This window comes from Stenella coeruleoalba (genome assembly GCF_951394435.1).
Source record: "Stenella coeruleoalba genome assembly, chromosome: 16".
NCBI lineage: Eukaryota > Metazoa > Chordata > Mammalia > Artiodactyla > Delphinidae > Stenella > Stenella coeruleoalba.
Window position 1 is genome coordinate 30,051,279 of NC_137162.1, and position 13,880 is coordinate 30,065,158.

Below are 13,880 nucleotides of genomic sequence, written 5' to 3' on the forward strand. Positions count from 1 at the left end.
TGTTTTTTCTTCATTATCTTTACCTGTAATTCCACCTTCAGTAATTTACTCCAAAGGTAGATTTCACTTTCTTTGAAATCCCTCCTTCTTAGGTCTGCCTGGACCATTGGCCTCAGGCTGACTGTAGCTAGTAGTTTTATTGGTTCTCTCTCCTGGCAGCTATAGAATTGAGGGCCATCATTCCAGAACTCCTAGACATTACTTGAGGAAAACACTGGAGGATACAAAAAGGCTCTAAAGACCAGAAAGGGACAACAGTCATGGCCCATCAATGAACAAAGGCTTCCCCTGGTAACTAGAAACTGGTCAACTGGAGTCTGCTTTCTGGGAACTGACTCTGATTTTTCATAATCAAGTTCTCCTGGTTCCTTCCTTCCCTTCTCCAGCATTCTGAGTCTTCACTTCTTGCCTCAAATCCTGGTGCCACTGATGTTTTCCCCTGGATAGCTGATAGGTGGGAGAGACTAAGGGAGAAAATAAAATAGAAAAAGAGGATAATTAATACCTTAACATGACATTTTTCAGAGGTTAGTCTTTGAATCTATAAGCAAGTGTGTATATGGTCCACATAATTGAATTTCACTGGGGCTCTTGGAGAAATATTAGCAAGAAATGTTAGGTAGAACAAGCTGGAAAAATATGAGCAGGAAGAGAAGGGAATGTCTAAGCACAGCTTTCTCCACCAGATGGCGCTCTCACCCACTCTTACACAGACTTGTTCAGAAGCCTCTCTAAACTTGGGGTTTCTGGCGATGGTCTCTCATGCCACCATTTCTTGCATATACCAGATCTTCTCATGCTTCTAGCTGCATTGGTTATCTCTTGCTGTGTAACAATTATTTCAAAACTTACTGGCTTATCAAAACCGCAAAAAACCAAAAAACTTAGCAGCTTAAAACAATGATAAATATGTATTATTTGGCTTTTGGGTGGTTTTTGCAGGAAACTGCAAGCAGCTTGGTGGGTGGTTTTGGCCCAGGGGCTTTTGTGAGGTTGTACTCAGATGCTGGCCAGGGCTGCTGTCATCTGAAGGCTTGATGGGGCTGAAGGATTGGCTTCCTCACATAGCAGACTGGTTGGTGCTGGCTCTTGTGCTGACAGGCTGGCAAGGGGTTTCAGTTCCTCTCCACCTGGGACTCTCCAGAAGGCATCTCGAGTGTCCTCGCGACATGGAGGCTGACTTCCCCCAGAGCAGGAAATCCAAGAGGGAGCAAAGCAGGAAGCTACAAGGTCTTCTATGCCATATCCTCAAAAGTCACACACTGTCACTTTCACAATATCCTGTTGGTTTTACGAGTGCGAACTAGTCAACATTCCAATGCATAGTGGGAAGATTATACAACAGCATAACTACCAGAAGGTGAGAATTATCGGGGCCATCCTGGAGGCCATCTCGGAGGCTGGCTGCTGTGTGCTGTTCTGTCGGCTTAGATTACCTTTCCTTCCACCTCATCTCCCCCTGCTCACCTTTTAACATCCAGCTTGAATATCAGGTTCTTTGTAAAGACTTCCCCAAATAATTCCTCACTTCCTCCTCTGTGTTTACACAGAACTCTTTCATCTCTATTAAGCACCTATCACCTTGCATTTCTTTTTTCTTTCTTTCTTTCTTTTTTTTTTTTTTTTTTTTTTTTTTGGCCACGCAGCACGCAGGATCTTAGTTCCCCAACCAGGCATCAAACCTATACGCCCCTGCAGTGGAAACTCGGAGTCTTAACCACTGGACCGCCAGGGAAGTCCCTCACCTTGCATTTCAATCTTTCTCTTGAACATGACTATTTCCCTCATTGTGTCCTGAATTCCTGAGAGCAGGGGGACTGTGACTTAACATCTTGCCAGTCCCAGTTTCTGCCAAGTACATAGCACAGCTCTGGCATAGTAGGTACTCAATGAATGCTTGTTTTAAAATAAATGAGTAAAACAAAAAATAACAAGTGTTGGTGAGGATGTGGAGAAACAAGAACCTTGTGTGCTGTTGGTGGGAACGTAAATGGTGCAGACTCTATGGAAAACAATATGGCAGTTCCTAAAAAAGTTAAACAGAATCACCATATGATCCAGCAATGCCACTTCTGGGCATATACCCAAAAGAACTGAAAGCAGAGTCTCGAAGAGATATTTGTATACCCATGTTCACAGCAGTTTTAATCACAAAAGGTGGAAGCAACCCAAGTGTCCATTAATGGATGAATGGATAAACAAAATGTGGTGTATACATACACAATGGGCTATTTTTACTTAAAAAATAAGGAAATTCTGACACATGCTACAACATGAATGAACCTTGAGGACATTGATGCTGAGTGAAGAGCTCAGCCAGTCACAAAAAGACAAATACTGTATGATTACACTTATATGAGGTATCTAGAGCAGTGAAATTCCTAGAGACAGAAAGTACTGGATAGTGGTTGTCAGGGGCTAGAGGGAGGGGGAATGGAGATTGATTATTTAATGAGTACAGACTTTCAGTTTTGCAAGATGAGAAGAGTTCTGAAGATGGTTGCCCAACAGCGTGAACATATTTAATACCAACGAACTGTACATTTAAAAAATGGTTAAGGGGGCTTCCCTGGTGGCGCACTGGTTGAGAATCCGCCTGCTAACGCAGGGGACACGGGTTCGAGCCCTAGTCTGGGAAGATCCCACATGCCGTGGAGCAACTAGGCCCGTGAGCCACAACTACTGAACCTACGCGTCTGGAGCCTGTGCTCCCCAACAAGAGAGGCCGCGACAGTGAGAGCCCGCGCACAGCGATGAAGAGTGGCCCCTGCTTGTCACAACTAGAGAAAGCCCTCCCACAGAAACGAAGACCCAACACAGCCAAAAATAAATAAATAAAAACAAATGTGCGGTTTAAAAAAAAAAAAGGTTAAGATGGGGACTTCCCTGGTGGTGCAGTGGTTAAGAATCTGCCCGCCAATGCAGGGGGCACAGGTTTGATCCCTGGTCCAGGAAGATCCCACATGCCGTGGAGCAATAAATCCCATGCGCCACAACTACTGAGCCTGCGCTCTAGAGCCTGCAAGCCACAACTACTGAGCCCACGAGCCACAACTACCGAAGCCCATGCACCTAGAGCCCGTGCTCCACAAGAAAAGCCACCGCAATGAGAAGCCAGTGCACCGCAACAGAGAGTAAGCTCTGATCGCCGCAACTAGAGAAAGCCTGTGTGCAGCAACAAAGACCCAACGCAGCCTAAATAAATAAACTTATTTTTTTTAAATGGTTAAGATGGTAAATTTTATGTTATGTGTATTTTGCCACAATTTTTAAAAATTTTAAACGGAGGAATGATGGATAAAGAAAGTGTGATATATCCAGTCAGTGGAATACTAATATTTATCATTAAAAGGAACGTATTGATACATGCTACAACATAGATGAACCTTGAAAACATTATGCCATGTAGACACAAAAGGCCACATATTGTATGATTCCATTTACACTAAGTGTCCAGCGCAGGCGAGTCCATACAGACAGAAAGTAGATTGATTTAGTGGCTGCCAGGGACTGGCGGGAAGAAGGAATTGGGAGTGACTAATAGGTACAGCGCTTCTTTTTCGGGTGATGGAAATGTTCTGGAATTGGATAGTGGTGATAGTTGCACAACTTTGTGAATATACTAAAGCCACTGAATTGTACACTCTAAAACGGAGAATTTCTGCGTGAAATTTTATCTTACAGGAACTGTTTCAATTCTTTTAAATGAATGAATAAATGAAAGAAACATTTGACTGATATGTATTTTTAGATTCTCTTTAATATTTGGGTTTACTCTAGTATTTAAACTTAATATTTGGGTATATTTTTGGATTAATAACTCACTGCCATTGCTCTGAAAAGTGTTCAATAAATAACATCTTTATGTTCTTGTACCTGGGAAAGAAGCCCTCACGAGTAATGAGTTTTCCAGCTGTGACACAGTGAGTTGTTGGACAAACACAGCACGGAAATGAATGTCTGCTGTTATACTCTTACTCAACAGCTCTTGGCAGCCATGAAAACAACCATTCATCAAACACAGGGGCAAAAAAAGTCTCGAAGAGCAAGGCAATGAAAACCTCAGCAATAAAACCTGTGGCCTCCCAGCAAAGAAGCAGTTAACTGTCCACCCAAAAGTCCTTTTCCCTCTTCCAGGGTATAGAGTTGTATAGCCGGGCAGCTGTTGCCCCACCATGGACTACACCTTCCAGCCTCCTTGCATATAGATTATTCGGTCATGTGACTCCCCAAAAGAAGTGAGTGATGAGAGTCACTTCTAGTCCAAGGCATTTAAATGTCGGAAATCTACTCCTCCCGCTTTTCTCCCAAATGCCAGCTCAAAGCAGAGGGGATAGCGGGCCACAAAGTGGGAGAAGCCTAAGTCCCTGAATCACTCACATCCTGGAAACCTCCCACTGACCTGGAATATCCACAATGGACAACTATGTGAGGCAGAAATAGATTTGTATGTGAACAACAAATAGACTTTTGTTATATTAAGCCACTGAAATGTTGAGGTGTGTTTGTTACAGCAGCTAAACACCAATATTCATTCATTCCACCAAATAACTACTTATTATGTGCCTTTCATGGGAATATAGAGAAGAATAGCCTGGAATTCTTCCCTCAAAAAGTTCTCATTCTAAATTGGAGAATTAGATGAGAGAATTAATGGGAGAGACAACTTGAATAAAAATGCCACGAATGGAAAGGCAGTAGGTGAGCCACAAAAAACCCTGTATAGACCAATTACCATTAACGAAACTGAGAGAATTAACCAAAAAACTTCCTAAAAGGGAGTTCCCTTGTGGCCTAGTGGTTAGGACTCCAGGCTTTCACTTCCATGGCCCCGGTTCAACCCCTCATCGGGGAACTGAGATCCCACAAGCCGCACAGCTTGGCTAAAAACAAATAAATAAAACAAAAAAAGCTTCCTAAAAGGCATCAGGACCAGGTTATTTTGTAGACAATTTTATTAAACCCATCAGTAAAATGATATGGTTAAACTATTCCAGAGAACAGAACAAGATGGAAAACTTTCCAATTTATTCTGAGTCCAGAATTACCATCCATGATACAAATGTCAGGCAAGAGCACACACACAAATAAACAAATTTCATCTGGAACATAGGTAATAAAAATAGCAAAAGAGGGCTTCCCTGGTGGCGCAGTGCTTGAGAGTCCGCCTGCCGATGCAGGGGACACGGGTTCATGCCCCAGTCCGGGAAGATCCCACATGCCGTGGAGCGGCTGGGCCCGTGAGCCATGGCCGCTGAGCCTGTGCTCCACAACGGGAGGGGTCACAACAGTGAGAGACCTCGCGTACCGCAAAAAAAAAAAAAAAAAAAAAATCCACCTGCCAATGCAGGGGACAAGGGTTCGATCCCTGGTCCGGGAAGATCCCACATGCCGCGGAGAAACTAAGCCCGTGCGCCACGACTAACAACTACTGAAGCCCACATGCCTAAAGCCTGTGCTCAAACAAGAGAACAAGAGAAGCCACCGCAGTGAGAAGCTCGCGCACCGCAATGAAGAGAAGAGTAGTCCCTGCTCTCTGCAACTAGAGAAAGCCCACGAGCAGCAGCAAAGACCCAACGCAGCCAAAAATAAATAATTACATAAATTAAAAAAAAAGAATAAAATAAAATAAAAATTCCCACTGTGGTAGTGGAATTCTTTCTCCAAAAAAATAACAAAATTAAATTATAAGGACTAGAGCTATATTATTATATTATAGAACATTAGAAAGTGTTTAGAACTATATTATTGCTAAATTTTAAAAGCAAGTTGTAGAAGAGCCTGAATGTATATGTGTGTATTTGGGTGAGCATCCAGATATTTCGTTAGTTATAAAAATTGAGGAAGAAGGCTTAATAGTGAACAATGGCTTATTGCTCAGGTGTGAGGTTAGGATGATCGAATGACTTCTCTTTTTACTTTGTACACTTCTGTACAGGTAAAAAAATTTAATGGGTATATATTACTATTTTATTCTACAAATAACAATTGTAACAAACAAAAACAATAAAAATATAAATAGTGCTAACGAGACCTTTCTCCCATATCCCTGCCCTTTCCTTTTTATGCCTGAAAAGGAATTCTTAATTCTCCTTCCTCACCATTGACCATCCCACTCCCATCCTAGAAAAGCAGGAAAAGTAATAGATAGAAATGAACAAACCCCTCGGATTCCCCAGACCCAAATGGGCTCAGTTATGTCCCCAAGGAGCAGTGTCTTATTTCAAAGTGCCCCCAGCATTAAACAGGAAATGTCAGATTAGACCATTCCTGAACACCTGGTCTCTAGGAGGGAAAACCAAACTCCACCTCTACCTCAGAGCCTGCCCAGAGGCCCACAGGGCTTAGCAACTGGCTGCTGAGGATAGTAAGAGAACATCTACTTTCCAGGTCCAGTCCTGCCACTTGCCAGCTATGTGACCATGGATAAGGCCTTCTCCTCTCTGGGGCTCTATTTCTTCTATTGAATGGGGGTGACAATGCCAACCTCTAAGACTGGTGACAAGATCAAATAAGGTAATGGAACATTTTCAATTGCAAATATTCCACCGAGCTAAAGTGGAGCAGGTGGCTTACCAGCCTTTGCATAAAGGCCACTTTTTATTTTGTGTGATATTCATTAATTGACACAGAGGGAAGAGGGGAGAAAGGGAGGATCTTGGGCAGCTGGTGGCATTCTCCTCCAACCTGGAAATGCAAACCATGAAGAGGAGGATGAGAGAAAGAGAGAGAGAGTTTGTGCTGTATTTTGTTTGTTTGTTTGTTTTTGGGTTTTTTTGCGGTACGCGGGCCTCTCACTGTTGTGGCCTCTCCCGTTGCGGAGCACACGCTCCGGACGCGCAGGCTCAGCGGCCATGGCTCACGGGCCCAGCCGCTCCGCGGCACGTGGGATCTTCCCGGACCGGGGCACGAACCCGTGTCCCCTGCATCGGCAGGAGGACTCTTAACCACTGCGCCACCAGGGAAGCCCTGTGCTGTATTTTGAGGAGGGTGCTTTGAAGAGAGTGGGTGTGGAGCACACACAGCATCAGATCCCTGCCTGGAGCTGTTCTAGGGGTGCTTTGAGATCTGCCAGCAGAACTCTATGTCCCGGCTGTGGACATCAGGCCCAGGTCACAGGAGGGAGGAGCCGACAAGAAGCCTGTTAACTGCCCTCCAGCCCTTTCCAGGGTACCTCAGTCAGCAGGCTGAGGCTGGAAGGCAGAGAGGGGGGACCAGATTGGGTGTGTTTAGAAGGCAACACCAGAACAATGATCTGCAGGAAAGAACCAGAGCCTGGGCTCCAGGAGACCCCACTCTGGCCCCAGTCAGCTCTGTGACATTAAACAAGTTGCCACTCCACCCTGGGGTTCATCTCCCCTTCTGTAATATGATGGGCTTGGACCAGAACAGGACCCTCTGGTTCCGTGACCATAGTCATTCTGTGCTTGCCTATCAGGCAGTGGAACTTCCCAAACAGAGGGTCCATTGAGAGCAGGGGTGGGAGCTTCTGGAATTCCCTTCAGCCTCAGTCAGCGACAGACACAGGGAGTTCTCTTCCTGATTCCTGTGCCCTGCCCTAACTGTACTGGAAATCTATGACCTCATTTTTCTTTCCCTCCCAGAAAGAAGGGGAAGCCGGGGAGGCAGACAAGTGTGGCAAAATGAGAAGATGGAGGGAGGCTAGGGGACCTGACACAGAGTGTTACTGCAGGGGGCAGGAGAGAAGACACATACACCCAGATCAGACAAACAAACTTTATTCAGAAAAGCATATTAGTAATCACCACTAAACTACTGAAAGAAGCACATTGGTCCCCTCTTCTGCCTACCCTCCCTCACCCTCCCACGCACACCCTCTCTTTGGCCTTTGTAGAATACTGGAGAAATCCTCTCCTGGGCCCACAAGTGGTCCCAGACTTTTGGGCTGGGGGCAGCCCACAGCAGGGTCAGGTTGGATCGAGTCCTGGAGTCCAGAGAGGGAGGCCAAGGAGACTGCCTCCAGTATCCAAAAGTTCCGGGCCAGCTCAGGTAGTCATTCCCATGGCACAGGGCCCCGAGGAGAAGGAGAGGATGGGTGTGGGAGCTGTCTTCATGTCCTTCTCACATCTGGAGAAGCCGTGGGAGGCCAAGTGGGAAGGCACATCTAGACGAGCCAGTGAGCTCTGGAATGTTTCAGGCACATGTGGCTGTATAAGGTACGGTTAAGGCCAAGGATACGTCTGCTCCTGAGTAAGGTCAGCTAACCACAGACAAAGCACTATGGGCTGCGGGCTAAGAAGAGGTCCTCAAAGGGCCGGATCTGAGCTGAGGATGCAGCTTATGTGATGATCTAAAAAAGAGAAAAGAACACATGCTGGAGCTCAAAAGCCATTGTTTAGGGTTCAGGGGTGCACGGCTCAGTTCCAGGTATCTGGAAGCTTGTGCCCAAGTCATAACGCAAGCAGAATAGGAATTTCTCTACGTCAAGGCAAAATGAACCTTCACCGTCTTGGCTCTTCCACCGAATGATGTGGAAAGGGAGCTGCTGGGCAAAGATTATTCCCTCTCCCCACCTCCTTATATGGCCAGTGAAAACACTGAAACCCTCTGCTGGCCCAGGGAAGGGGCCCTGGGAGAGGTCAGAATGACTGGCTCTGGGAGTTTCCATGGCCTCAACAGCATGGAAATCTGCAACAGAAGAACCAAAGTTGCTGGGCTTCCAAGACACCTCCAGTATCCCAGCAAAGGTCACCCCCAGGTTCTGGCTGGCACCAGCAGTGGGCACTAAGGAAACAGGTACCCTGCCTGGAGCATGGCAGCAGGACCCCAGCCTAACTGAGATGCTGAAGGGCTCAGTGTTCTGGGATTTCCCGGAGGACAGAAAACAATAGCAACAACAATAACACAAATAACCACAATTTTAATGGTCACAGAGTTTCAGTTTTGCAAGATGAAAAAGTTCTGGAGATGGACGGTGCTGATCGCTGCACAGCAATGTGAATGGATTTAATGCCACTGAACTGTACGCTTTAAAGACAGTTTCGATGGTCAATTGTATGTTATGAATATTTTACCACAATTAAAAAAAATTTTTTTTTCCAAAGATAACCATGGGGATTCCCCGGCGGTCCAGCGGTTAGGACTCTGCACTTTCACTGCCGAGGGTGCAGGTTCGATCCCTGGTCTGGGAATTAAGATCCCACAAGCCACGTGGTGTGGACAAAAATATTAAAATAAATAAAGATAACCATGTTAACAGCATCTAACATGTATTGACCCCCTACTGTATACAGCACAGCCTGGTTCTGAAGAGGTCAGACTGCCAGAGTTCAAATCCGAACTCACCAGCTGGGAGACTCTAGGTAAGTCACTTAACCTCTCTGTGACTCATTTTCCTCATACAGAATATGGAAATAATACTAGAACCCAGCTCAGTAGGGTTGTTGAGAGAATGAAATGAATACATAAGTGGTTCGAGCAGTGCCGGGCACAAAGATGTAAAGATGGTGACTATGTAAAACTCACAAAAGCACTCCACATCCCCACCCAGATCTTCACCACTACAACAGAGAAACCTAAGACTTTTCTTCCTAAACTCTACAAACACGCTCACAAAAAAGCATTCTGGTTTCCCCTATTCTAGTTTCTAATCCAGAGAGGGTTGAACTTTTTCAAAGAGCAGACCTTTGAAGGATTTAGCAAAAAGGTTGAATTGTTGTCATAACCCTTTGGACATTGTGGTTATTACTGTCACCCCTTCAACTTGCTCCTGAATAAAAACACTTCAACTTTTTTTTTTTTTTGCCGTACGTGGGCCTCTCACTGTTGTGGCCTCTCCCGTTGCAGAGCACAGGCTCCGGACGTGCAGGCTCAGCGGCCATGGCTCACGGGCCCAGCCGCTCCGCGGCATGTGGGATCCTCCCGGACCGGGGCACAAACCCGTGTCCCCTGCATCAGCAGGCGGACTCCCAACCACTGCGCCACCAGGGAAGCCCAAATCCTTTATCTTTTAGAAAAGGAGCGGGCTCTGGGTTTTTTTATTCAAAGGCCTATGAGCTCGCCAGAAAGCCAAGAGGCATCTTACCTTACCAAGGCTGGGCCAGCTGTTCATCCCAGATCCCGAGTTTTCTTCTCTGTTTGGTGTGACCCACCCCTGCCAGTTGCTTATGGTCAATGCCAGCATCTCTTACAGGTGATGTTCCTTTTGACTGGGAAACCAGGAAACCATCTGGACAACCTTGGCTTCATTTCCCAAACAATGTAAAGGAATGTTCAATCCACAGTTTCCCCAGGCTCTCGCTGGCCTGGCACGGCCGGCTATCTTCTCTTTAATGGAGCGGGTGCGGGGCCTCCCTCTGCTATAGAAATTCCCTGGGAAAGAGAAGGAGTGCCCCTTGTCTTCAAACAGACCACAGCCAACGGGTCGGGACCCTTGGTGATAAATGAGAGCCAGGACGACACACGGCTGCTTGGCACCTTAGGTGGAAAAAGCTGGTCCAGGTCCAGAGGCAGTTAACACTGTAAACTAAGTTACTTGGGCTTCTTTTAGAGCAGGACTTCTCAAAGCCTTTCATATGCTAATGAGCACTGAGAATCTTCAAGAAGGGGAGAAAGCACCTTAGACAAACCCTTTGGGCCTTGAAACCCTCTATTAGAGGGTAGCTCCAGAATCCGGATTCCTGGGAACAACCAATGCTTTAAAGTAAACAACGCTAGACTGAGAGTCCAAAGACCGGGTTCTAATCTTTTTCTGGCTGTTCGCAAGAGCAAGCTCTGAGTCTCCATCTGCAAAAAGAAAGGGGTGGGGCTCGCCTAGCATTCCTTGACGTTGGTGTGGTATCCCTAATGCAAAAAAGATATTGGGAGGTGGGGACGGAACAGAAACCTGTGAGAGGAAGGCTGGGAAGGCGAGGCCAGGGAAGCTGGTGGGCGTTAGGAACTGGCCTCCGTGAACCGCGAGGACAAAGACGGAACAGGAGGAGAAAGAAGACTCCAAAGGTGCAAGGGTACAGCCCCCTTATCCATCCTCACCTTTGCAGATGGGCCCCAGCGCAAGACATCAAAGAACCGAGGGATGGCCCGGAAGGACTGCGCAGGATGCCCGCACAATCCCAAACTAAAACCACACCCGTCGCTCATCCCAGGACCAGTGGAGGCCCGTCCCCAGCTCCGCCCGCGGCGTCATGCCTGCCTTTTTCAGCACTCGGGGCTGGAAGAGGGGCCAGGGCAAGGGGGTGCTCTTCCGAACGCGGAGCGAGAGGGAGGGGGCAGTGGCGCCGCCAGTAGACTGGTTCCAATTTGGGAGCCTCCCCCGGATCTACGCGGCGCCTGTCCACGTCTCGCTCTCGGCCGGGAAGGGGATGAGGAACCGCGAGGCTTCGCCTCGGGGCGGCCCGACTGAAAGAGTGCGTCCGCCCCTCGGATGCGGCTCTGCCCTGGTCCCAGGAGACGGCACAGCTGTCCGGACTCTGGACTGCGGCGAAGCCGTCGGACGGAAACTGCGATCCGGGCGCCGGGGCGCGGGCGGCGGCAGGAACGCAGGGCGAGGCGAGGGGAGGGAGCCGGGGCGCACGGGCGCGGGGCGGTGGCGGCAGGAAGGACGGGTCCCCCGCCCCGCGGCGCAGCGACCTCACGCCACCTCCTGCTCGCCCTGGTAGTGGCGGCAGCAGCCGTAGAGCGCTGAGAGCAGGTAGAGGCCGAGGCAGAGGCCGCCGCAGACGGCGGCCGCCAGGAAGGCGTGGTAGGCGCAGGACATCTGGTAATCCTTGAGGTTGCAGTAGCTGTGGCTCTGCGTCTGGCTGATCATGATGCCCATCGCGGCGCCGTAGAGCGCGGCCGCCAGCAGGTCGTGTGCCACGTTGACCACCAGCCAGCGCGAGCCCAGCACGGGCACCAGCTCGTGCTTGCCCAGCAGCGTGAGGAAGTAGAGGCCCAGGGTCAGCAGCCAGAAGAGCACGGACACGAAGAGCGCGAAGTGCACCGGGCCCTGGTACCTGCTTGTGGCGATGGTGATCCAGAAGGCGGCGCCGGCCAACAGCTGCAGCAGCCGCAGCACGCCCAGCGGGCCGCGCAGAAAGGCCCGCTGCAGGCTCACCGCGCCGCGGGCCGCCCGCGCCTGGGGCGGCGGCTGGCGCGGGGGCGGCGGGAGCATGGCCCCCGGGCGCGGTGGCGGCGGCGGCGGCGCCCCGAGCAGCGGAATGGCGACGTCTGGCTCGCGGAGGTGGCCCGGCCGACGTGCCCCTGAGCCCGCCGCGGCCTCCTCGCTCCCCTCCGAGTCCGCCTCTCTTCCTCTCCCCTTCTCCCCACTCTACCTCCCCTCTCTCCTCCTCTCTCTCCTCCCCTCTCTCCTCCCCGCAGCCCTCCTCTTTTTCTCCGTTTCTCTCTCTCTCCACCCCTCCTGTCCGCCCTCTCCCTTCCCCTCCTCCTTCTCCACCCCCACTCGCTCCTCCGGGCTTCCTGCCTTCTCTCTTTGGGCCTCGCCCACCACCCTGGTGCCCCCCTTCCCGTCGGCGCCAAACTCCCAGCTCGGATTCCTTCCTCCTTGGAGCAGGGCGGAGGGCACCCCAGCTGGCCGTGGGTCTTCCGCTCCGTCCGACTGGGCCGAGTTTGCCACAACTGCTCACCCTGCCTGCCCTGGCTCCCTGGCTCCGGTCCAGCCTCGAAGCTGAGAGTCGTCTTCTGGAGGTGGAGCGTCCCCTCAGTGTTAGGCTGGGCCTTTTTCTTTCTTCTCCCTCCTGTCCTAATAGTTCACTGGGGCCTCCCGGCCCTTCCTTGGCGCTGGAGGAGAGCAGTGCCAGGCTTAAGCTGCCATCTCTTCTCACCTGGACATCCGAATATCATATCCTGCCAGTGCCCACCCCAAACTTATTCTGTCCAAAGATGGGCTCAGACTTTGTCTCAGCCATCCGAGTTCTCATGTCAGTGAAAGGGACCATCACCTGCTCCAGGCCACACTGCCCCTCCCGTGCCACAAAGCAAAGTCCTATTAGTCCAATCTCTTTTTTCCAACCTTCTTTGCCATCGAGCATATTAAAAATAGGCTTCCCGGCATGACCAGGACACAAACCCAGCTCTAAGAGACAGCAAAGCCCAACAATGCTTTACATTACTGCTATTACTGCGATTTGCAGGAATTCTCATTTAAGCCTCAAAGAACCCCCGAGATACATACAATTATTTTCCTCATCTTGTGGAGGAGAAAAACGGAATCTACAGAGGTTAAGACCACGAAACTGGTAACTGCTGCTGGTCTCTCTTCCCTCCCCTTCTGATCCAACCTTTGTGCACTGTGGCATCTTTCTAAAACACAGACCTGGTTGTATATACACTGCTTCCCCTACTGACCACAGAATAGGGTTCTATCTCTTCTATGGGGATGTTTCACAATCTGGCCCCAACCGACTTCCAATTTCCTGGTTTTCCACTTCCTTTTCTTACCCATGCTTGCACCCAGCATGCCAACCCCACCAAACCTCTTAAGGTTCCCAAAGAGTCTCAGAATGCCCTTCATTCCCAGACCCCATTTGTCTGGCAAATTGCTACTTATCCTTCAATGCCCAGTTTAAATATTCCTCCCCTTGGTTTAGCCTCCCAGGCTGTTGATTGCTGGCTCTTCTAGGCCCCCCTTGGATGTTCCCTCTGTAGTAGCTGAGTCAGCTACATCATAACCATTGGTTATCAAGTCTTATCCATCTTTTCCTGTGCCTGGCACGTAAGAGACTCAGTAAATGTCTGTGGAGTGGAAGACTGGGTGGCTGCAGGAACAGCAGTGGAAGTGAGAGGACCCCTCTTGTCCTGGGGACTGTACATGCATCAGACCCCCAGCTTATCCTACCCCACAGAGCTCGTTTCTCGTCTCTTGGTAATGGGATGAGGCAGCTGGCCCCTGGCTCCCCTTGAGGGAGAAAAACTACGTGGCT

The 13,880-nt window shown here is 49.3% G+C and overlaps 1 protein-coding gene across 6 annotated transcripts; it reads right to left on the minus strand.

The window, feature by feature from the left end:
• Window positions 1–155: 155 nt before the first annotated feature.
• On the minus strand, window positions 156–12,254 carry MARVELD1 (MARVEL domain containing 1). Of its 6 annotated transcripts, none has more exons than XM_079899497.1 (3): window positions 10,993–12,254; window positions 10,046–10,332; window positions 7,804–8,311 (listed from the first exon to the last, which is right to left on the minus strand). In XM_079899497.1, exon 1 carries the CDS (start codon window positions 12,110–12,112, stop codon window positions 11,591–11,593), a length of 522 nt encoding a protein of 173 aa, XP_079755623.1. In that variant the 5' UTR covers window positions 12,113–12,254; the 3' UTR covers window positions 7,804–8,311; window positions 10,046–10,332; window positions 10,993–11,590. The 6 variants fall into 6 exon arrangements, with proteins under 6 accessions (XP_079755625.1, XP_079755623.1, XP_079755622.1 ...); XM_079899496.1 differs by having other exon boundaries at window positions 10,046–10,746; XM_079899499.1 differs by lacking the exon at window positions 7,804–8,311 and adding an exon at window positions 156–464 and having other exon boundaries at window positions 10,051–12,254.
• Window positions 12,255–13,880: the final 1,626 nt, after the last annotated feature.

What these genes read in the sequence shown, in the direction of transcription:
- MARVELD1 (XM_079899499.1), bottom strand. Translation starts at nt 12,112, where the DNA reads ATGCTCCCGCCGCCCCCGCGCCAGCCGCCGCCCCAGGCGCGGGCGGCC.